Source organism: Trachypithecus francoisi, unplaced genomic scaffold (assembly GCF_009764315.1).
Source record: "Trachypithecus francoisi isolate TF-2019V2 unplaced genomic scaffold, Tfra_2.0 Lachesis_group6, whole genome shotgun sequence".
NCBI lineage: Eukaryota > Metazoa > Chordata > Mammalia > Primates > Cercopithecidae > Trachypithecus > Trachypithecus francoisi.
In genome coordinates, this window is record NW_022681471.1 from 89,408,877 (window position 1) to 89,434,510 (window position 25,634).

Genomic DNA, 25,634 nt, shown 5'->3' on the forward strand with positions numbered 1-25,634 from the left:
CTCCCCCTCCCCTTTTTGTCTCTTCCCTCCCCTCCCGCGCGTCGCTAGGAGGTCATCAAGCGCTCTGCCCAGTCCGCGTTCGCAAGCCCCTCTGCTTCCCGCCCATCGGACCCGTGGCTGCTTACGAAGAGGTGTGCGCTCACTGAGGGGCGTGTTCCAGCACAGGGAGAGGCTGAGCGCCTACGGGTTAGACCTCAGAGCCCAGCCAGCCATGGAGTGGGATGGGGGAAAGTTTGGCACCCTGCGAGGGGCTGCCAGATTGGAGTGGGCGGGGCGCCCGAGGGTACTTTAGCCCTCCAGGCTTAGGGACGCAGGCTGCCCAGACCTGAGGTGGTGTGCGGACATGGACCGCGGAGCTGCCGCGGCCCAGGGCACTGCCCCGCCTCAGGATGGAGAGCAGCCCGCTGAGTCTCCAGAGCCTCCGCCGCCTTGGCCGCCGCCGCCACCACCACCGGCTCCGCCGCCGGCTCCGCCGCTGCTCTCCGAGCCTTCGCCAGGACCCGTACCAGAGCCCTGTCCAGAGCCTGCTCCAGGACCCTGTCCGGAAGCGACCTCAGAACCAGCCACAGAACTGTACACAGAACCGACCCCAGAACCAGCCACAGAGCCGGCGCCAGAACCTGCCACAGAGCCGGCCCCAGAACCTGCCACAGAGCCGGCCCCAGAACCGGCCCCAGAACCTGCCATAGAGCCAGCCCCAGAACCTGCCACAGAGCCTGCCCCAGAGCCGACTCCAGAACCTGCCCCAGAGTCGGTCCCAGAGCAGGCCCCAGAGCTGACTCCAGAAGTTACCCCAGAGCCGGCCCCAGAGCCGACCCCAGAACCTGTGACAGAGCGGGCCGCAGAGTTCTGCCCTGAGGCGCCTCCAGAGTCCCGTCCGAGTCCAGCACCATGTCTATTGCAATGTCCGGTGGACACTCGAGAGAGGAGTCTAAAGACCTCGCCATCGCCATTGCCATCGCCCAGAACGCCAATGTCGTGGTCCAGAATAAAGGTAAGCAAAAGACCCCCTGGAGCGCGGAAAAGAAGCAAGGCGAAGTCAGATGGCTATGGAGCCCGCGGGACTCCGGGTACCCCTTGCATCCCGCTTGTCTGGCACTGGCTGACCAAGATGCTGAGAAAGATGCAGGGATTGGGGAACCCGGGGGAATGGGAAGGGGTTGGGAGGCGGGAAGCAACATGTGGGAATCGAGAATGGGCTGTTTGGGGCTAGAAACGGGGCTGACAGCAGGGGGGTGGGAGCAGTTTTCCCCGTGAGGAGAAGCGACAGTGCAGTGAGCGCCAATGTCTTGAAAGAGAGGATGAAGGTACCCTCGAGGAGCGCAAGAGACCTGGAGAAGTGTTTAGGGCTGGCCCCGAGTACCTAGCGGACGGATTGAGTGGGGGCGGTGGGACACACCTCTTAGCCGCGGTCACTGCCGCAGAGGCCCAAGCTGCGGAGCCGCCGCCTGCTTGGCCCCCCTCCCTTCCACTGGGGAGGGGGCTCCTCAGCTGGGCGCAACTGGCGGCGCCCCAGGGAGGTGCCCGGCGCCTCTGCCGGCTGCTGCGAGCCGGTACTCCCGGTGGGGACTAGGGGATGGGCGGTGCCCACGCGCACTGCAGGGGAAGGGCAGGGTTCTCCGGGAGGAGGGGGAGAGCATGCGTGTGTGGAAGCCACCATTCCATCTGTCTGCAGGATTTCCCAGCAGGTAGGTGCAAACGCAGTGATACAATGATGCACAGCGTCACAAACGGGGCAACTGGCATCCCGCACCAGGGCCAGTTGGAATGGTACAGGAGTCCTCGTTTAGAGACACGAAAATAGGAGATGGGATTGCAGAACGTGTGAAGGGGAACCTTCATCTCTACCAGTCTACCGCGACGCCTTCTAAATCGTTACACTTGGCCGGGAAAAGATGAGTGGAGAATCCTCCGGCACTCGCCCAGGGGGAGTAGGGAGGAAAAAGGTTTTCGTGTTTGCCTTGGACCCTGAAACCCTGTCTGCTCTTCAGCGCGAGTATGCCCGTCTTTCCTGCTTTCTCTGCACTCTCCCTACTCTTCCGTTCCCCTAAACTTCGTTCCACAAAACTGTGAAAACCATGATAATGCACACACACACCTCAATTTAGCTTCCCCTGCAGGAAAACATACACACGCGCGCGCATTCTCACACACACACACACACGCGCGCGCGCGCGCGCGCACACACAAACGAATAACACAACACACGAACAATACCGGTCCATCCTCCTGCCTAGCAAACCATAAGGACGCGGCTCAGGAACCCTTCTGCTGTGGACCGCATACTTATAGAATGTAGAATGCAGTAGGGGAGGGGGCAGAGGTTGGGTTGGCATCACGAAATGGAAGCGCTAGTTGCTTCCTGAGTTGTTAGTAGGAAGGCTTGAGTTTGCAAAATATCTGCAATGACCAACGACTGAAAAAGAAGGCTAAAATGAAAAGTTTCACAGAGAAAAGAAAGTGCAGAGGTTTAAAAATAAATAAATGAAACAGGACGGTGGGAGACTGACAATTTTTTAAAAGTCCAACACCCTAGCTCTCACACCAGGGGGTGTATCCCTCCCTTTCCTGAAAATACCCTTTCCTGAAGTGATCTTAAGAAGGGCAAAGTTGGGGTGGCTAGATTTGGGAGCTCACCCCCACCGGGTGATTGCTCTTGTCTTTTTGGAAGAGTTTGCATTAAGCTGGTGGGAAAGAGACAAGCAGGAATCACCTGACCTGTGACCATCTTAAGCGAAATTTTGGGAACATGGCTGTGAAACTGACACGTGGGGACGTAATACTCAGCGAATGCATCTCCTCTTTGGCCTCTGGAAGGCTGACTGGAGACCAGGACCCTTCCCCCAGTGAAAAGCATCCCCTGCTCCTATGCGAAAGCATCTCCTACCTGTTTGACAGGAAAATGTCGTTGCCAGACAGATGAGGAGGATTAAGGTAAGGGGAATCAGATTAGTGTCCTCTACATAGTGCCCACTCAGAGGTGCTGGCTAGCTGACCCATGGACATTTGGCAACACTGGCAGGAGACCAGGATCCCCGGGGTTTGACTTTGCCCTTAGTAGAGCCAGATATTGTTTGAATCACTTATCTGTAGAATGGGGTTAAGAACCACCACCATCCGTTAAGAAGGCCATGCAGATTAACTAATCAGTGGCTCTGGAGAATTTTGAAGGATGCAAAGGATCTAGGTACACGCTCAAATTAAATGCTTGGAGCCAAACCCTTTTACAACACCCTCAATGTTGCTGTGCAGTTGCTCTCTGGTGCAGCTGGAAACATCTGATCTTCAGTGATAGGATCATTCTCTCCTGCATCTTCCTCAGACAAATGGCACCTGCAACCAGCTGGCTTGTATCTTAACATTCAAGGCAAACAAGTTGTCATCTTAGCTGGGGTGATGTTGTTTTCAAACACTGCCTCCTCAAGGCAAGCTTGGGGGGAAACAGCTATGCAACACGCACAGGCGTGCACACACCCCTAACACACACACGCACATACTATACATACGTGCACAAAATGTCAGGGAACAAAACAAAATACAGGTCTCATCATGCAATGAAATCCTCCATAGCAAGTGTGAAGCTATCCTGATAACTCAAAGGATGAAATGAGCAAAACCAAGTGTTTGAATGTGACTGCAAGTTTCTCCCAGATAATTTTGTTGACTGGTATTGTAGCAAAAAAAACAACATTTTCCAGCCTTGTAGTCTGCCCTCTTTTGGGATTTCAGGAACGTTTCAGAACCTGCATTCTATGCCAAGCATGAGGGTAGAGACTGAGAAAAGGTGGCTCATGTTTTCTTTCCAAACAGCTACCAGGATAACACAGTCAGTCTGTGAACCAAACGTGTCTATTTCTTTCCTTTCTAAAATGTTTCAATTCCCAGGAAATAAGCCATGGTCTCCCACCTGGTGGCAGCAAGTGTAAGTAAGGATGTGTGAATTGGTTCTTTAGCAAGGCTATAACTTTCTTCCGGGGAGGGATGGGGCTTATATGAAGTAGACCATGTTTCTTTCTCTCCCATCAGCTATGCTTGAAGAAAGACAAAATTTTGTTTATTCATTGGGTTTTGACCAGCTATGAAATTAAAATCACATCATACAAGTGATTGATGAAAATCTGGGGGGAAATACACTTTCATGGCTTTTGGGGGAGATAAAAGGGGTCTGTGTATCCCTCCTGATGACTGCACAGTAATAACCATTATCCTCAAACCATATCAGGACAGCTTTTATGTACAAAACTGGTATTTTGGTACATTTTCTTGCAAAATAGCAAGCATTTGTTTATATGATATCTGGTGATTCCTATCAGAATATTTTAGTGATTTCTGAGCTTCTCAAAAATAGGGGTGGCCTTTCTCAGTGCCTAGTTCAGTGCAGCCCTCCTTGGTTTTGCTGAACACTTGCTGAAGCTTTGCTGAAGCTTGAAACCTATCCATTTCCAGCAATGTATTGGCTGCTGCTGTGAATGAATAAAAATGTGTTCTCATTGGTTTCAGAGTGAGAAGTAAATGCTTATTTAAATGGCATGGAATATATAGCCCTTAAGGAAATACAGTCAATCTTTCCATTTTCAGAGTGGTTACTGGAACTATAATTAAGAAGCAAATTACTAACAAATTTTTTAATGGCTTGGAAAGTGCCCTTATCCCATGCAGTCCCACCAGCAGCAGACTAATAATGATATTGTTAGCTTCAGGGGATAATAAATTTTTTTCCTAAGTGAACAGAGTATCTGCAGTGACTGTAAACAGCTTTGGGATTATAGATTCAAATGTTTAACCTGTTGAAGGTCAGAATGAAATTACTTTCTTTTCTCTTCAGTTTTTGCCCCCTCCTTGCCAAGTTTTGATGATACCATCTGATTTATTTGGTATATTCTAATAGTTCCTAAGCAGTCACTACAGGATGTTCTAGAAAAGATAATGAAGTATTGGTCAGTGGTCTTTAGTTTCTCAGAGTACAATTCTTATGCATTTATTAAAATCTCCAACTAGGGATTCTGCAGATCTGCAGCCCAAACAGAAAGTGCCTCCAAGGAAAGGCAAAAGAAAAAAAAAAAAAATCCATAGAAACCAGGAAACCATTCAGGGGTATTCTAATAAGGATTCTATAATTCCTTCTGCTCCTATGGCACTTTACAGTTTGCAGAGTGCTTTCCTCTGCATTATTAACCCTTTTATTTCCTTGAACAAGGCAGCAGGTGGGGGAGGACAAAAATAAAATTTGACAGCTTATAGGATGTAATGACTGAATTTTCTATTGTAGTTTTTTTTTTGTTTTTTTTGTTTTTGTTTGTTTGTTTGTTTTTGTTTTGTTTTGTTTTTGAGACGGAATCTCGCTCTGTCGCCCAGGCTGGAGTACAGTGGCGCAATCTCGGCTCACTGCAAGCTCCGCCTCCCGGGTTTACGCCATTCTCCTGCCTCAGCCTCCCGAGTAACTGGAACTACAGGCGCCCGCCACATCGCCCGGCTAGTTTTTTTTTTTTTTTTTTTTTTGTATTTTTTTAGTAGAGACGGGGTTTCACCGTGTTAGCCAGGATTTTGTGATACATAGGATCCTCATCTGTCTAAGAACAGTCTTTTAGCTGACATTTCATCAGCTCTGATATTTTTTCCAAAGCAGTGGTTGCTGCTCCTCTTCTGATGCTCCCAGAGGGGGCCAGCATAGAAGAGGAGCCTGAGAAGACAGGAGAAGAGGCAGAGACCCTGAACCAATTACTCACAAAGACCTTTTTTGTTTGTGTGTGTGTGTTTTGTAAGGGAAATAAATTGAAATCCTGCTAAGGATAGGGTGCCCGACCTTTCCAAAGCCCATCCACTATAATTCTTTCAGTGGGAAAAAAATAAATTTAAAGGAAAAAAAAAAAAAAGCAAGCAAGCAGCCATTCTAAAGGGAGATGCCCCACCCTCACCAAAGCAAATAGATCTTATTCTCAAAATAATAAAAACAAATTTATGAATTTTAAAAAGGAAAAGAAAGGGACAGTGACCCCAGATAATGAAACTTACGCCTCCTCTGAAAATTGTTTTAAGGAAAAAAAAAAAAAAAGAAAGAGCTTCTAAAAAGAAATTCTCCTCACCCTCATCAAAGCCCATGGAACTGATATCCCCAAAGAAAAATTTTAAAATGAAAAAAGAGAAATCATCGTAAGTTAAACAGTATTTCTAACCTCAAAATATTCATGAAATTTATAAACTTTATTTGACTTCCAGCTCATGCTCAATCTCTTGAGAAAATTAAGGGGGCAAAAATAGAGGAAGGTCCACCAAACTCATCAAAGCTTCTGACATTATTTTTCCCAATTACATAAAATGTGCAGAACAGGCAAATCCTTAGAGATGGAAAGGAAATGAGTGGGGCAATATGGGAGGTGGAAAAGGGAATGATGGCTAAAGAGTACAGGGCTTCTTTTGAGGGTGATTAAAATGTTCTAGAATCAGAGAATGGTGTTGAGTGCACAACCTTGTGGATACACTAAAACCCACAGAATTGTATGTTAAGATGATGAATTTTATGGTATGTAAATTACATCTCAATTTAAAAAAATAATTAAAAGAAAGATATCATCCCTCTAACACAAGAAAAGAGACCTAGTATTCTCCCCAAAACAAAAAACAAACAAAATTGAAAAAATGAACTAAAAGAAAGAGAGATCCTCTTAAAGGATCTTTAACCTCACCAAGGATAATAACCTTTATTTGCCACCCCTTCAATTAAAAAAAAAAAATAAGGAAAACAAGCAAAGCAGGAAATCCTTTTAAGGGCAGATATTCTCAAAAATCATAAAAGTTAATGAAATTTATGAATCCTCCCCTCTAGATACACACATTTTAATTTAAAAAAAAAGAAATAAATATTAAAGGATAGGTCCCTGATTATACCAAATCTCCTGAATTTTTAATTCCAAGAAGGGTGGGGGATGGGGAGAGGAGGGACAAGAGAAATACCACTCCTCCATGACTAAAGAACATAAACCTTATTCTTAAAATACAGTTTTTTAAAGATTTAAAATAAAATTAAGAATGGAAAGTTATATGTGTAGGTGAAGAGGATATTACTAATGAAACAAAAACAAAATCCTCTTAAAGAGAGGAAGTACTTCAGTGTCACAAAGACCCATGAATTTTTCTGTCAAAACACAACCAGAAAAAAAAACCGATTTTTTTAAAAGAAGAAAAAATAAAAGAAAATCCTTCTAATGGGAGTTGACAAAAATTCACCCAAAAACTTCATTCTTTTTATTTATTTATTTATTTTTAATTAATTTTTAACTGATGCATACTAGACGTACATATTTTCAGGGTACATGTGATAATTTAATATGTTTGTATAATTTACCAAAAGCTTTATTCTTAATATAGAATTTTTGTAATTTGAGAATAAATAGAAAAGATAGGTAGGGGAGAAACACAAAGCCAAGAAAGTCCTCTTAAACAAAAATATTCTCAGCCTCAACAAAACCCCTTTTTTTCTCAAAACAAGCAAATAAGTTTAGAATTATGGGGGGCGGGGGAGAGAAGAACACGAACAGTATATATTAAACAGAAATATTTTTCTTAAGGGAATGAAGATGCCCCCACACTCACCAAAGTCCTGGAATATTTTTTCTGAAAACAAAAAAGAAACAAAGAGAAGGAGAGAGGGAGAAAGAAGGAAGAGAAGGGAGAATGAGAGAGAGAAACAGAGGGAGGGAAGGAGAGAGGGAGGAGGGAAGAAGGGAGGGAAGGGGAAAGCCGGACAGGGAGAGGGGAGAGGAAGGTAGGAGCAGGTAGGGAGAGACTGAGATAGGGAGAGGAAAAAAGAGGGAGAGAGAGAGAGGAAGGGAGGGAGCCAGAGAGAGAGACAAAGGGGAGAGGGAGAGGGAAAAAGAAAGAGGGGGAGAGAAGGGAGGAGAGGATAGAGGGAAAAAGAAAGAGGGGAGAGGGAGGAAAGGAGAGGGAGAGAGAGAGAGAAAGAAGGAGGATGGGGAGAGAAATTTGAAGGGAAGGGGAAAAGGGCTAGCTATGATAAAGTGAAGGAGGTAGAGAAGGTGGGGTGAGAAAGAGAGGAAGAAGAAAATTAACAAAGGGATTATTTTTTAAAGGATCAAAGGAAGAAATTCTCTTCAGGAAAATGCGCCAACACCTTACTGCAGACATTGCATATTATTCCTGATGACTACCTCTCCATCCCCCATAATAAGGAAAAAATAAATAAAAACCCCACAAAATCTCTTTCTCAAGCTTCTTCAAGGTGGGGAATGTGGGGGGGTGGGTGGGCGGGGGGGTGGGAATGTGCCCAATGTCACCCTATCCCAGATACCTTATTTATCTTTCAGCCTTCACTGTTTTATTAAAAAAAAAAAAAAAAAGCAAACAAGCAAACAAACAAACAAACAAAAAAACCAAAATAAAATAAAAAAAAAAAAAAGGAAACAAGGAAAGGAAAAGAATATCTTTCCAGGAGAGATGTCCCCCATTATATTTTTCCCAATAAACTGTTTCTTTTAAAGAAAAGGAAAGAAAGAAAAATCCTACTAGGGAGGGCTCCTGAGCCTCATTAAAACAAGTTGCCCTTGTAGGTCCTCTCCACAAAACCTACTTTCTAATGGAAATCCTTCAGACCTAAAGAGAGATGCTCCCCCACCTCTACCAAAAGCAGTGAATCTTTTCCCCTGGAGATTTTAAAGAAAAAAATCTTCCATTGTAAGAGGAGATACCTTCAACTTTATTAAAATCAATGAACTTTATTCCTCTCACATCCAAGAGGAGAAAAAATATTCAAGGAAAAGGGAAGAAATCCTCCTAATCTAAGGCAAGTTGGCCATAATCCCTCCAACACCATTGAACTTTCTTCCTGAGATTTTTTTAAAAGAAAAAGCAAACACAGAAAAAAACCTCTAAAACAAACAAAAAAACCACTAACTTCTCCCACCGGCTCCACAGACTCTGAAGTGTTGTACAAAGAAAAGGTACTATCCCTCTCAAATGGCACCAGTGAACCTAACATTCAGCACTAAGGCTAAAGGATGATACATTTTAATCCCAGACTGGCTTCCCGCTGCCCCAGTCTTTTTCTGGTTACCTTCCCCATTATCCAGGTAGGTGACACTCCCAAGAAAGGCACTGTCCAAGGGAAAAAGAATTAGGAGGCAAACCTGCTGGGGAAAAAATCATACCTCTTTTCCAAACCAAACAAATGATTTGGGAATTAGCTGCGTCATTGTTCCCATCTAACACTACAGAGAATTAAGAATTGATGATAAACTCAAAAGCAGTGACACTCTTGCTATTAACTACCAATTAGTCAGACACCCCTACCTAACAGGGAAGGACCCTTAGCCAACTCAATAATTATGTGCTGGCTTTGATGTCTATTCCTGCAGAGTGATAAAAGGGCTTGATTTTCACAAATCCATAAAATTGCAAGTCATATTTATAAACAGAGAGTAAGACTCAATTAATGTTTTCCAAATTTTAAAATTCATTTATTTCTTTAAAAACGTAAACTGATACCTGCTCTCTATGTGCTATGTGTTTAGCATTGTGCTAAGCACTGAGGATTCTACAGTGAACAAAGTCACATGGATGAGACTTCCTTTAAGCAAAACTGGTAAATGAGAGACTCAGTTACCAAAACAAATATACAGATGGTGGTTATTTGTTTTACCAGGTGCTTTGCCAAAGTATTCACTGTTAATAGTCAATTCTCTCAGCATTCCTCTACTTAAATTAAAATTCAATGTAATAAATAAAGGAATGCATGCTGATTTCAAAGAACGTAGAAAATCGAGAAAGCTCCTAAAAAGTAAATAAAAATCATCTAGTATCCCAACACTCAGAGATAATCACTGTTAATATTTTGCTATATTTTTCATTTATTTTCTCTGAGTATTTGCTGATAGTCTTCTGTAGTAAGACTTTGGGGAATGCACAATTGTGTCTCCGGCTTCACCCTGCCCCAGCACAGCCCCACATGCTTAATTATTAGATCGTGTTCATTATTCTACCTTGGATTTAGGAAACACTTGTTGATTTTAGCTTAAAGTTCATCTAGTCAAACTCCTATATGATCTGGTTGATAAACATATGCTTGAATCACAACCCTTCAGGGACATATTTGCTGTGTGAAGCAATAAGTGTATAGATTTTATGTAGACACAGTTGTTGCAGTTGCTCCCATATGCAAATGCAGTTTGATCTCACATTTACTTACTGCATTTTTTTTGGACACTTAGATGTTATTTGTCCAGCTAGCTTTTGTGACTTGGCCTTGGAGAAGGAGATCCAGAACAAAATCAACCTTATCTTCCCACTGTTAAATTCCCAAAAGGAAAAAATCTAAATCTCTCAGTCACTTTTAACTATATGCCAAAAAAAATTAGTGATGCCTTTGTCTCTTTAACAAGAAGTTACAGCATTATGCTAAACTGGGTATGCCATACCCAGAAGGGAAATAAGAATATATGAGAACATTATCCACAATTGTAAGGAAATAGAACATTCAATTCATCCAGCTTTCATTAACCAAGTGTGATCAAAAATTGAGAGAGTTAATAAACTGTGTACAACTCAACCAAGGTTGAATCAGTAATTTAAAAGGGAAGTGTAATGCATTATTGAGTAAGATCAGAATCTTGCCTGGTCACTAGCACTTTAGAGATTTTCATCTTCCAAAGCATTATAGGCATTTATTGTTTAAGCCTCTTGCTTTAAAGAGCCTGTAAAGGAAATATTGGCCCCTGTGGACAGGGATTCTTACCCCTTGTTTCCCTCAAGCACCTGTAGGATACTGAGGGATATGCTTAATGCTCCCCACCACCCGCACACCCAGAGCTTTGCAGTGTTCCTCTGAAACAAGAGGCAGTGGGTCTGAGGACTGAGCCTTTTCCCTGCTTCCAGGAGTAGAGGGGAATGAAAGTACGGCTTGCAGGACTAAATCCTGGATGTTCATTCATTTGCCTTCTCCTGCAGCAAATGTCTCTACCTGTTCTCTTCTGGATTTTGCAGCTTGACGCAGGAAATGAAAGGTACCTGATGAGCAAAAATTGTTAAGCTCCTTTTGGCTGTCAGTGAAGAGACTTGAAACCCAGAAAGTTTTCGTTAACTCTGGGCTCTGTCAGTTGAGTCCTCACTGTCCTCAAGTCAGCTCCAGCGTCGTGGTGCTGTCCTCTGAACCCCAACTCTAAGAGCAGTTTCTCAGTTCCATTTTTATAATAAACTTGATTTTTAATTTTCCCTTGATAAGTGTCACTTGCATTTATTATGTACCTTTAACATATTATTTCATGGTTTATTCACATCACTGTGCATGTCTCTTGCACTATAGAGGAAAATAGGATGTAGCTTTATTAAAACAGCTAAGCGTAAACAATAAAGAGGACAGTAAATGAAGCTGCAGAACAAGATTCTTGATTTCAGAAAATTAACAAGTTGATACCCTTCTCACTAACCTCAATTAATGCTTACTGTGACAATTTCCCTCCTGCCGAGCTTGAGTAAAACAACTTTTCTCTTACCCAGAATTCGGATATTGCTGTCCCTTTCTTCCCTACCTCACCTCTACTTAACTCTCTTTGACTGTTAAGACTAATTAAAATGATAATTTTGACATTGTTACGGTCTCCTCTGCTTTAATTTACTTAACTTGGTGACATGTTTTTTGTTTGTTTGTTTGGATGTGAGAGCCTCACTTTGGTTTCACATGGAATCAAAACACCCATTAGTGGTTCTCTTCATGGTTTTCTTATTATATTCCTTCGCACTTGTGAGTCCTCTTTCTAGAAATTCCTGAAAAAGCCTTCCTTTGCCTTTCCACAATTCCTCACTGGCACTGAACTTTTTGAATTTCTCTGCCTTTTTTTCTAATGATGGAACACAAAGGTAACATTTCAAACAGCTTGAAAGGTTGTTTTTTGTGTGGGAAGCACTTTGTACCCAGGATAGCAGGGTATTATCTCACAAAGTATCTGCTCGTCTGTTAAGTGTTCAATAATTAGGTAGTTGGTGTTTTAAATGCTTTGTAATATGATACATATTTGGAGGATTGTTACTTGGGCACTTAACAGTGTTTTACAATAACTGAAGAAATATTGGGACTTTTAGATGTGGTGGGAATGCATTATCACTTTTCCAACCTAAATAATGGAACAAAGGTTCCTACAATTCAAAATTCATCATCCAGCAAGTTTTCAGAGATGGATTACGTGCAGATATGAGAGACTGCCTGATAGCAAATTCACTTTGATGTAAGAGTTTAGGGGAAAAAATGAAGAAATTGTTTGAGGAAAGTAGAAACAATATATCCCCCTCAAACCTAGAGAGAAAACTGGTATTAAATTAAGCAGTGACAGTGAAAAGTATCAGAAGTGAGGTTATACTTGAATTGGGCAGGTGAGGCCAGGGCCAGGGAATCATAGGGTACTGATTGAAATATTGTAAAAAAGTAAAGTAGATGAGGCAAGTCCTATTGAAATTTTAAAGGCAACAGATTCCCTGGCAAGTAGACTCAGAAAAATAAACGAATAAATGCAACCGACAAAATTTTGTATATCACCTGATTAATGTTGTGCAATCATTGAAGAGCTGTTGATTAGTATAACATGGCTGAAGTGCAGGGTTGGCTGATGGGCATATAATTAAAAACTATCCAGCTTTCAATTTCTTTGTATGCCAAATTCCAATGTAAACTACAAAAGCTAAAATGAGAGAAAATAAATATGTTATCTAGTGTCCTTTGTCTACTGTTTTGGGCCCTCTTTTATCCACATTACACAGTTACAAAAGTCTCATCTGCTTTCTCCATGACATTTTTCCTATTTCATTTCAGTGTTTTCTATAGTGGAAGTAAGAAACCATGATGAAAATCCAGTGAAGGCTTTTATCTTCACTATTATAGACCCATAGAATGTCCTGGAAAGAGCCTTTGGGAATCAGGTAGTCCAGTGGTTTTAAAACCTTTTTAGCAGTAGAATCTCATGTTTTTCTCAATGAAATAATAAATGAAAGTCAGACATTTAACATAAAACATGCAGTATTTTATTAGTCCTCTTCTATGCTAAAATGGGTTTGTAAATAACTTAGCTTCCCAATTGCTTATTTTAGGCTAATAGGAGAGTGAGTTTGTGCTCCCTGTTTATTACTAGCTCCTTAGCAAGGAGGCTGGTGATGCAGGAGCACATGGGACAAAAAAAAAAAAAAGAAAGAAAAGAAAGAAACAAGTCAGGGTTTAAAATTTGGCCTGTAATATTCCAGAAGGTAGATCATACTTTCTTGGAAACATGGCCATTCTTTCAAGTTTCTTTCTTCCCTCCTCCTAACCTGGAATGTGTTACAACTATCTCATAAAGTGGATTGTCATAATGTACACTGTCTTTGCTTATAGGGCATTATTATTATTGGGGATTGTGTTCCTGACCAAGGACACTACACCAAATAAACTGTAGATATAACTAAAAATATGTGGTAAAGGCTAGTATATAACTGTAAGCCTCTGTAATCATTTAAAGCAGCAAAATTGTTCCAAGTCCTATAAAACAGGCATAAACGTACCATCCACACTGAATTTGTAAGGGGCCTCAGTGTACTATAAACTGTACATGAAGCATATAAAAGAGATAATTCTACATAACTTTAATCCATTGTTTGTTATTTATTTAGAAATTACACTCTGCCTGCATCCAGAAAAGATATGAAGTATCTCACGAAATTAAACACACATAAAACAGTATAATTAAGCACAAATAAAAACAGGACAAAGCCAGTTCAAAGCAGGAGTGAATCAGACCTAGAACAAATGTATGCTAGTTATAATAAACCCTAATTACATTTTTAATTAGCAGTACTTTTGTTTGCTGCCTTTGGTGGTCGAAGGACTTTGGGGAATGATTTGAATGACTCAGGCCTCTTAAAGTTGGTGTCCAAGGAAGTTTGAGCTGACGCAATACATCTTCCTGTAGCAAGCTGCAGCAACCACAAAATGAAGAACTAAAGGTTGCCAGGATTGTGGTATAGGTGTTAATGAGCTGTCCTAAAAGTCTACAGGACTGGGTTATTTTGGTGTGCCTGCATTTTAATATGCCAATGTTCATGTCTGTGAGGCATGTCAGTATGGAATTTTCTCACAAAAATCTTTGCTCCGTGGTAACTTGTAGCAAGAAGTTGAAGAGTTTGGACTCTTTCTTAGATTGGGAGTCACTTTACTTTGGTGGACTCCAAAGATGGTGGTGCAATATGGGGTAAATTGCTTAATCTTTCTGTGACTTAGCTTTTATGTCTCTTAAATGAAGCCAGTGATGTGCCATTGACTCAACTCAGCAGTCTCATCCAGAAGGCTTCACTGCTATCCCATCTGGGCTAGACACCCTTCCCCTAGGGTTCCCATAGCACCCTGTGCAAACTTTTGCATTACCAGTAGGCGGTGTAGGCAGGACTGCCTCATATCTTCCCAGAGGATTATAGATTTTTCTAACTCACACAGAGGCATCATATGTACTAGGAGGAGGCCCATATTGATTGTGTGGTCTTGAATTACTAGTCTTCAGTCATGAATATAGTTAATTTTAATAAAAGTGAGAATGATGAGTTATCTACCCAGTTCTTAAAAAAATCCAAAATGCACATTCATTGAAATACTCCAGCATAATAGCACTAAAGAATATTGCATTTAATGTACTATATGGAGAGCAGGTTAAAACAAATAACTAAGTGCCATTTGGTAACCTTTTCACTAATCTTAACTGTTAATCAGAATTTAATCTATTTCTGGTAGGCTTTTCACTTTAATTGAAAAGCTCATTACCTTAGTGTCAAATCTCTCCTGTACCTGGCACTTGAATTTGGAGCTAGGTGTCAGTAGGACAATTCCAAGGCTCTCTCTTTTTTTGTGAGGACTGAGAAGCAACAGCTAAGCTCTGATGTTCCTTTGGCAGTCCAAGTTTTATCTAAAATAACTCTCTACTAATTACAGGAAAAGCCTTAACTTGTTTTACCAATGCCTCTGTTCAGATTAGCACCCTGAGCTTGAAATGGTCTGGTCAGGGAAGAGAATATGAAGTCTCCAATCAGAGAGCAGGAAACCCTAACAGCCACCTTGTTTCCAATCAGAAGGAACAACTTTTCCTTTTAAATGAAAAGGAAAACTTCTGCCCTTTCTAGAATAGCTGCAGGGAAAGATGACCACATAAAGTTGTACAGGTTGTGCACTACATGAGGGTGTCATGTCTTAGGGGACACCTTTCACATTGTAGACACCATAGATGTATATATTCATTTTGACAATTTTCTAGCAGATGGCAGTTAAGTGCCTCGCTTTGACAAAGTTGGTATATTTTGACAACAAGGGAGTGTAGACAAATGTGGGCAAATAATGTTTAGGGAAAAGGGGAGGGAAAAATACTGAATTCGAGGTTGAAGTATTGAAAGTAAATCAGGAAAGAAAAGAATGTGTAATTTTTTAAGGAACATTTTCCTTTAAAGGGTCGATTGATCCTGAGTAATTTTTTCAATAACTTTTCTATTTTTCCTTTGGCTATTTTCCCTTTGTTGATGAAAATTCTCCAAATGGCTTTGAAAGGAGAGGGAATATTGTTAATGTGTTGTCATTGGATGGAATGCAAGTGCCTTTTCTCTCATTACACAACTGCTTATTTATAAGCCTTGGAATATACTGTGTTTAGAGAACTAGTAATGAAGGTTAATATTTATCCAGTTATTAATAGGAGGACCATGAAAATACTTCTCTTTTATTAAAATAATGAGAATATATTGTTCTCTATATAAAAATTCTATTTTAATGTCCTTCACACATAGTGTGAAGTATTAAGTACCTATACTTAATAACTGCTGAATTAACATGAACAACAAAGCAGTGATAGACAGATAAATAGATACATAGATAGATACAGATATTAAAAGATCTCCAAAGACAGCAAGCTAAAATATGCTTAGAGCATTATAAGATTTGCTCTGAAAATGTTGAGGGAAAGTGAGGACTTTCTTAAAAAAAACTGGTCTCACCAAGTCAACATCGTCTTTCAGGTATCAACTGAATAATAAGCTCCTTAAAACGGCTGCAGACAAAGGGAAGGCCAGACAGAATAATCAGGGAATAAATCAGTAATTGTTTGAAAGTGTGAACTGAAGACCTAGTAGGTCCCCAGTTTGTGGAAAGAGCAAAATAGATGCAAATTTTGCAATCTCATTTGAAAGACAAAACATATACATTGGAGACAGGTACATAACACTATGAGGAAAGATATGATTTTGTTACAGGATATGCGGTACAGAGAATAAGGCTGTAGAATTATAAAAGAGGACCAATGAAGGATGGAGGAGGCTTTTCTTGTAATTAGTAGAAAGCTATTTTAGATAAAACTTGAACTGCCAAAGGAACATCAGAGCTTAGCTGTTGCTTCTCAGTCCTCACACAAAGAGAGCCTTGGAATAGTCCTACTGACAATTTAGCTCCAAATTCAAGTCTGGGAAGACTTCCTGATGAAGTTGAGATCAATTGAATTTAGATCTGTGGAGAGGAGAAAGCATTCCACTACAAGGGAGCAAGCAACGTACACAAATACCTGGAAGCAGCAAGAATCCTATTCAGCTGATATCAAAGAGCTCTGAGAGAAAGGCAGAGGGATTTGGACCTTATTATGTACAGCAGGACATTAATTAAAGTTCTTGAGTAGGAGAGTAACGTAATGAAAGTACTGTTCTTAAGATATATATTGTGATCGCATAAAGGATAGATTGGAAGGGAACAATACAGAATGCAGAAGATTACTTGGGCTGTTGCAGAAATCAAGGTGAGAGATGATGGTGGCCTGCTTACCTCAAGCAATGATAATCTAAAATCATTCATTTAACGCCTACTCTGTGTTGAGTGCTGTGCCAATAACTGTAATTTGCCTGAAGGAAGGAAATTACAGTCAAGTAAAGGAAATAAGACCAAGTATACAAATAACTGTAATCTCAAATAGAAAATGAATGTGGCCACAAGAGAAACTCAAATTTAAAGGAGATAAGAATTGATTGGGGCCTAGCAAGATGGGGTAGACTTGGGTTCAGCGATGAGTAAAAGGACATTCCAGAATTTTTCTTATTTTGGCGGAGGTGCTGAGAGGAGTGATGAGAAGGGAATTCTAGGCAAGCAAAACGGTGTGAGCAAAGGAACAGAGATGGGAAAACCATTTGTTTGTTCATTTGTTTGTTTTTGGAAGCCAGAGGATGTGAGAGAAGTGGGGGAGAACAAGTGAATAGTGGAAGGAGAAAGAAACTGTCAGGGGAGGTAGCATAGGATGTTGATAATGTCTCATTTTCTCTCCACTCTACAACTCACCCTTTTCTCAGGCTATCTGGATTCTTTGTGGCTACCATCCAAGGGTCTGCAATGTTTTTGTTTCCCCTCTGTTGCCCATTTCTATGCATCATCTTTCTCTGCCATGAGAGCATCAAATCTTGATTGACTTTCAGAGATGTCCATGTCTGAGAAGGGAGCTAATTCTCCCTTGCATTTTATACAGGGCCAACTTCCACATGAAGGAACATCTATATTCAGCCTTTGGTATTCAAGAGAATCTTTCAGTCTCAGTTTTGTTGCCTGTATATGTCTGTTTGTCATACTTTTGGAAGGCCTTGTCGTGCATGTAGGGAATACTACATCTTTCTCTGTAGGCTTATAATATTGCAGAATGAGCCTTCAGAGACCTTCCCAATCAGGCATGTTATAACCAAAAAAATGTAGTTGTCTTTCTAGACTACCACTTGATTTTTGTATCATACTCTACTGCCTTATACACATACATTTCCTAAGTCCTATGTCCTTGTATTCTCACCCCAATCCTGTGTAGTTAGTGATATTCATTTAATTCCCATTGTGCAGATGAGAAAACTAAAGCTAAAGGAAACTTAACTAAGGATCAGAGTCAAGATTGAAGCCCAAGGTTCCGGACTACAAAACCACTTCCTAGTCCACCTCAAGATGATTAATACAAGGTTTTCAAAGCAGCCTCTTTGAGCCCAGAAATGATCTAGGTTCCTCTAAACAAAGTGGGATAATGGGGGCCACTTGCCGGCCTTTTAGGACTAATTACCTTCTTTAGGGCTAAACAAATCCATAGACTTAAGATGAGATACCATTTTAAGGTGGTTGTAATGATTGATTTTTTAAAAGGCTTAGAACTTTTAAAATGCTTATAATGATGACTCATCATTTAAACTGTTTGAGACTTCCTGAGATCAGAATTCTCAAAAGGTTCTACAATTCCTAAGAGATTAAAAACACACCAGTCTAGTGCTTTGGGCCCAGAATTGAAATTTAACAGGCTGACTCTATTCCTAGCTGTGTCTTTGTGATTTGAGATAAATCTTTTAACCTCTCACTTCTTATATATTCATTTGCAAACAAGCGTATTTCCCACCATAGAATATCTGGGAAGCACTTTAAAATTCTAGGCTCAAAGGTATTTTAAAGCCTTATGAATTCTATAAAGCACTTTGCACAGCCTTAAAATGAATGTGACACCAATACATGGTGGAATTCATTCACCAAATAACAGTAAAGAGCATGGGAACGGGGTTAGAGCCCAGATTTCTGCCTGCCTACTACTGTTTTTTTAACAAGTGCATCTCAGGACTATGTTCTGCTTCCATCTCTGCCACAATGTGGTGTTGTCACAGCAAGTTGGATTATTTTGTATACTGCCTCCTGTAGAGCAGTACATCACTAAGACTGATTGCTGGGTAGAGATTTTTCTAAGTAGAAGCCTAGTGAAGAAGGCGAATTTTTTACTTCACTTCCCCGCTTTGGAGCCTAGATTATATGAAAGAAGAAATGTTTTAGACTCTTTGGAATAATACTTCTCTGTCCTCTGCCTTAATGTCCTTGTCTATAAAATGGAGTTAAGATTTGCTTCTACCTACAGAGAGTATGGTGTGAGGCTAAATGAGGGAGTATAATATAGCAGGCTTCAGAGTCAGACACATTTGGGTCGCAATCCCAGCTCTGTCATTTCCTAGCTCTGTGACCTTGGGCAAAGACCCTCGCTCACCTTTCTGAGTCTCATTTTCCTCATTTATGATATCAATCTAATAATTCCCACCCTGTAAGGTTGTTCTAAGGATCAAATGACATGTCAAGTTCTTAGTTCAGTGCCTTGTGCCTAACTGATTCTTTTTTTTTTTTTTTTTTTTTGAGACGGAGTCTCGCTCTGTCACCCAAGCTGGAGTGCAGTGGCCGGATCTCAGCTCACTGCAAGCTCCGCCTCCTGGGTTCACGCCATTCTCCTGCCTCAGCCTCCCGAGTAGCTGGGACTACAGGCGCCACCACCTCGCCCGGCTAGTTTTTTGTATTTTTAGTAGAGACGGGGTTTCACCGTGTTAGCCAGGATGGTCTCGATCTCCTGACCTCGTGATCCGCCCGTCTCGGCCTCCCAAAGTGCTGGGATTACAGGCTTGAGCCACCGCGCCCGGCCGCCTAACTGATTCTTTAAAACTATGGAAGCCCCTACAATGTGGAGAACACTGATTTCGTTTCAAACAAATACTATACTCCTCATGACCTCTGGTCCCTTTTTCTTTCAAAAGGATGAGTGCCCTATGCAGAATAAGGAAAAAATCAGAACAACAAAGATGGCTATCTTAACAATGCATCTTTACATCAGAGTCATATATCCTCTTTAATTACTGCTGTTTCTTTCTCTTCTGGTTAAAGGGGCATGTTAAGAGAAAGATCCGCAATTCAATTCAACAAGTATTTCTGAGTATTTAGTATGTGACTCTCTGACTTTTTTCATAATAAGTTCTTGCCTCTTGCCATAATTTTTCACAGAAAAGTGGCAGATATTTCATTGATATTAGTAATTGTAGGATTTCCTAAGTTTTCAGTCAATAATTATTTTAATCTTTCCTGACATCTGAGCTACCAATATCTGACTAATCACTATCTCATATATATATTAAACTTATAAATTGTATATAAATATATAATTTCCAGGATGCATAGCATTGGCATCAATTTCATTTACACTTGTCTCTAGCAAGAATATTAGTAACACTTGGGTGACCTGCCTTCAATCATTGAGGATGATGATGAACTTTCATCATTCTGGAAAATGATAAACTTCCTTCAGCAAAGATAACGCTGAACTTTCATAATCAATGTATGAGAGTTCACAAAGTTTTGTATTAACTTTATTCCAACCGCTGAAGAAATTGCTGGAGAAACCTAAGTCCTGAAAGAAACTCTTCTCACTTGGAGTCTCTCCTAGGTAGATTTTTCAAGCAGATAGAGGCATTAATTCAATATCTACATAGAGTTTTTTCCCATTCATAGAGTACTAGAGAAATGCCATAAAATTTCAAAGCCCCATTTTTTTATTTTTTCACTTAGAGAAGAAAACTACTGTGGCCTGGCGCGGTGGCTCACGCCTGTAATCCCAGCACTTTGGGAGGCTGAGGCAGGCAGATCACGAGGTCAGCAGATTGAGACCATCCTGGCTAACACGGTGAAACCCCGTCTCTATTAAACAAAATACAGAAAAAATAGCCAGGCATGGTGGCGGGCGCCTGTAGTCCCAGCTACTCAGGAGGCTGAGGCAGGAGAATGGCATGAACCTGGGAGGCGGAGCTTGCAGTGAGCTGAGATCGCCACTGCACTCCAACAGAGCGAGACTCTGTCTCAAAAAAAAAAAAAAGAAAGAAAAAAGAAAACTATTTTGTGTTGCCTTCCTCCCTGCCACCCCTCTTGATTAAAGGTTTTCTGAATCTGAGAACACTGACAACTATATTTCCTAGGATGGGCTTGTAACTTGAGATTGCAGCATAACAAACATGGCAGACACAATTTCTGATGCGTGGATTTGTATCCATGAGACGAATTGGAGGGAACAAGGCAATTCTGTTTATGCACTGACATTGCAACATCTGCTACTATTAAGAGGCCTGAGCTCTAATATCAAGTTTGGCTACCCTGAGAAGGTCTCCAAGATCCTAAGGCTCCTCACAGTTGATATAATCTATAATCAACTCTCCATCTGTAGGTGAAATTAAGACAGATTTAGGTATTTAATCCATGGTCTCAAGTAGCCTTGAGATTTCATAGAGGAGGCTCATGGCAGAGCATGCCTCTTGTCCTCTGGGAAGTACTTTGACTCAGTAGTCTAAAAATAACATGAATGCCAGGGATAGTCATGTAGACACTGCTGTGGTCAAATGACTGTTTGCTAAGCACACACCTTAGAAGACAGACAAATGATTATAAATGGTTGTGAAGAGACAGCACTGACCTTCTGGGAAGTGTGAGGCAAAGCTAGCTTATGTGTCATCCTGTAACAGGATCAAGTTCTGTATACAGTGGAAAGCTGCCACTTGAAGCCCACCAACGGAACAAGGTCAGCCAGATAAAAAAGGCAGGGCAGCAACATCCAAGTTCCCATCACAGTTCCACTCATCTGAGTTGGTGCTCTGTGTTTTATAAATGGCAATTGGAAACTAAACAGCCAGTGTATGATGTGGTGAGGTAATCAGAAGCCTAGAGGATGAAGAAAAGCTTTCTAGGACACACTGAAATACAGTATGGCTTGGCCTTGGACTTCCAGCAAATGAGAGTGTATGTGCAGACCATTCTAGTCAGGAACTCTCAGAAACAGAATGTCTTTTTACATATGGAGCAAAATATGAATCTTAGTTGCAAAAGTATGAAAAATATCTAGCATGAGTAGTGGATAAGGCTGGCCTCAAGGATAGGGTTTGTGTGTAGAGCATGGAAGAGAGCACTCACAATTATTTGCAGCCATGTGTATACATGACAAATCATCACTCTCACCTGTACTACATTTCGGCATAAAGGACAATATGTGCGTTGTTTCTCAAGTTCGTCTCGCAGAAGGCTAATGTACACATTTTCTATGATTTGGAAGACAGAAAATATTTTAAAACACCACGTACAGTTAGTCTTCCTTTCTAGGCTAAAGTCAGTCTGAGGGACTGACTCTTAGTTGCCAGGGGGACTTTTGTGGGAAAAGTTAAAGTACCGTAGCTGGAGAAGTCAGTCAAGAAAGCTTCAACTCAGTCCTAGGAGCTATTGGGGCCCTCTATACCCCATGTGTGTCTGAGCAAGGTCATGGTACTAGTGGTGTAAACAGTAGCACAGGGGTGGTTGTGAGCCGGCTCAGCTCTTGAGGCCATTGTACTTTATCATTGCCTTTTCTCTCTAGGGAGCCTGGTCACTAGAGTCTTTGTATGACCCATTACATTATTTGCTCAGAGGCAGCATAAAGTTTCTGTTCTCTGGCATGTGGCTTCTATCTCTGCTCAGAAGGAGGAAAAATAAACAATCAAAGTAGTCTGCCTTCTCTCTCCTCAGTGTCTTCTAGTCCCAATACCATTGAACTCTGTCTTAGCTGTTTCGATCAAGGCTTCCACTACAGCAGACACCTCCCCTGTGGGATGGCTATTGATGAGGTATTTGAACATTTCATCATCTTTGGGTGGGTCTTTCCCAGGTTCCACTTAAGGAGGGGAAAAACAGGAGGAGTGAGGGAGAAGAGGAGGCTCCAAGTGGGTAATATCTCAAATGCTGTTACTTCCACTATCTCCCCTCTGACTACTCCCTGGGCTGCCACCCTAAGGGACACATGGTTCTTGTTTTGGAGTGTCACCATGTGGTTTAGCATGCAACTCTCATTCCAGAGCTTGGTCCTCCTGCAATGTAGTGGTGATCTCAACAAAGAAGGAAACTGATGTGTGCAAGCTAGTGTGGGCAGGCTGTTGAGGCTGTAAGCTAACAACAATGACTTCTACTTTACCCTGCCCCTGCTCCAGGATAAAAGGCCCCAATACTCGCCACAGGTAAAGATGCCACTCAATTCATTCTAATATCCTGGCAATTATTTTATCAGGGTGAATACAGAGGCACTTCCCCATTCCTCCCTGCTTCACAGGTTCCTGCAGTCCCTTTGGGGCAGTGAAGACCATTATTCCTAGGGCATCCTGCAGGGGGAGTTCTAGGTCAGGAAGCAGATAGAAGCCCTTAACCTGGCTCACTGTTGGGACACCTTCAACTGTGACTCATAGTAGGCATCTGATATTCTGAGTCACCACTATTAAGGCATACTGGTCATCCAGTGCTCACTGTGAGCTCTTGATAGCTATGCAGACTTTACAGACTCTCGGAAGAACAGGAGAATCTATTTTGAAGCTCACCACTCCCTACCTCACCCCTTCCATGCATTATTGAGTCCATTTGTGGCTGTGTGTATACTTATGCACACTCATATGGATTTGCCCCTGCTGATGTATATGTGTTTCTCTTCCTATGTGTTTCTGTGTGGGAGTCTAGCATTATGTCTTTTAGTCAAGTCCTGTGAGAGGCATTCTCAGATAATTAATAAAGCAATTTGTTTAGAAAGCACTTCCCACCCCCAGATGTCCCTAAGCAGACTGGGCTGATCACAATAAATAAATAAATAAATAAATAAATAAATAAATCAGAACTATCTGGGGAGCTCCCAGAAGATCAAATAGCCCTATTTCAGATCAGCCATTTGGGATCCAGGAAATGGTATTGGGGCTAGAGCCTGCAAGATGGAAGTACTGGGTATGGGATGGAAAAAAAAAAAAAGAGAGACAGAACGGAGCTTTAATAAAAGGGTTAAAAATATTCCCCCACAAAAAAAGGATGTAACCTCTGCCAGATGCCTAATTTCTCTTTTGGTGTTTAGAAATACCACACAAATAGCTCTTGCATTTGAGTTGTCCAGGTGGCTGGAGATGTATTTATTTGACATTTAACAAAGGGTCAAAGGATCTTTGCAGATGTTTTTGCTTAAGGGTCCCAAATAAATTGTGTCCACCACATTTATCTGGAGGTGGACTGGGGTGGGGGCAGTTTGTTCAGTGCTTGCTATTTTTATATCACCTTTAACTCACTCCTTTAAAAAAAAAAGTAAAAAGCAGCATTTATATCCTGAAAGATTTCCGAAAAGAATACAGAAGATCTGGGTTACTGCTCCCCCTCCTTCCCAAGGGAATTTCTCACTGGAAATCCAAGCAAGTCACTTGGACTCTGCCCTGAACACAAAGGATTCTTGTGCAAATAACAGAAATTGGTTAAATATTGGTACAACCCAAGGTAAAGTGTCAGAAATCTAGCCCTACCTTAAGCCAAGTTGGGTTTTAAGACTTGGCTGATAATGATAGCTAGTCAGTGTTTGACAATGTAGGCTTAGAATCTGACTGTCTTTGTATGAAACACCTAAAACCAGTGTTCTGCAGTGAGTTCCAGTTTAATGAATTTTGATTCATGTTAGTGCCTTATTAAGTAGGTGTGTCATACATTTGTTGTACGGTGGCCTTGGATCTCAACTTCTGTGAAAGTGTATATATATATATTATATATATATATATACACACACACACACACACACACACATACATACTACCTCTCCTAGACATTAATGAATTTTAGATTTTTTACTTATGTATGACCACATACTTTTCAAGACATTTCACAGATTTATATAGATATAAATATATATCTCATATATATACACAATAGTCATGCTTCCCTATTTAATTTTTATAAATGGAGCAGCATAATTTGAAGAGGAATTGTAATTTTATGAGCTATTTCCTCCCCATGCACATCAGGCATGGTAAATAAACTCTCACTAGATAATATCTTTTACAGTATTATATTCAGCTCTAGGAGCTATGGTTCTATGAATTCCATCGTAGTACGTATGCATTAGCAATTATGCATGAGCAATAAGCTCAAGCTTTTCTAGTTAGACCAGTCAGCATACATGCACATGCACACATGCATGCACCTACACATGCACATATACATATACACACATGCATGCACATACATGTAAAAGCTTCCAAAAGCATGAAAGACAGCAGAAAGAATGTCATGAAGAATGTTTCTCCAAAGGCAATATATAACAATATGCTATCAAAAGCATGAACCACAAAAGTAAGAATTGATCAGTTATACCTGATCAAAATTTACAAACTTTACTCTGTAAAAGAACTTGTTAAGAGGATAAAAAGACAAATTGCAGATTAGGAGAAAGTATTTTCAAATCACATATCCAACAAAGGACTTGTGTCTAGACTCTATAAATAACTCTAAAAACTCAACATTTAAAAAACAAAAAATCTAATTAAAAAAGAGACAAAAGGCACACACAGACATTTCATCCAAGAGCATATACAATAGAAAATAAGCACATGCAAAGATGTTCAACATCATTAGCCATTAGAGAAATACAAATTAAGACCACAATGAGATATCACTATACACCTATTAGAATGGCCAAAATAAAAAAGTAATGACAGCACCAAATGCTACAGAGGATGTAGAGAAACTGTATCACTTATAAATTGTTGGTGGAACTCCTATTCAACATAGTATTGGAAGTCCTGGCCAGAGCAATCAGGCAAGAGAAAGAAATAAAGGGCATCCAAATAGGAAGAGAGGAAGTTAGACCATCCTGTTTGCAGACAACATGATTCTATAGCTAGAAGACCCCATAGTCTTGGCCCCAAAGCTCTTTCAGCTGATAAACAACTTCAGCAAACTCTCAAGATACAAAATCAATGTAGAAAAACCACTAACATTCCTGTACACCAACGACAGCCAAGCCGAG

At 40.9% G+C, this 25,634-nt stretch overlaps 1 protein-coding gene across 1 annotated transcript in view; it reads left to right on the top strand.

Moving 5' to 3' along the window:
- The first annotated feature begins 343 nt into the window (after positions 1 to 343).
- The window catches only part of DGKK (diacylglycerol kinase kappa), a 105,123-nt gene continuing 79,832 nt past the window's right edge, over positions 344 to 25,634 (top strand). The window contains 1 exon segment of the mRNA XM_033201048.1: positions 344 to 994. Coding sequence (XP_033056939.1) covers positions 344 to 994 — 651 coding nt within the window.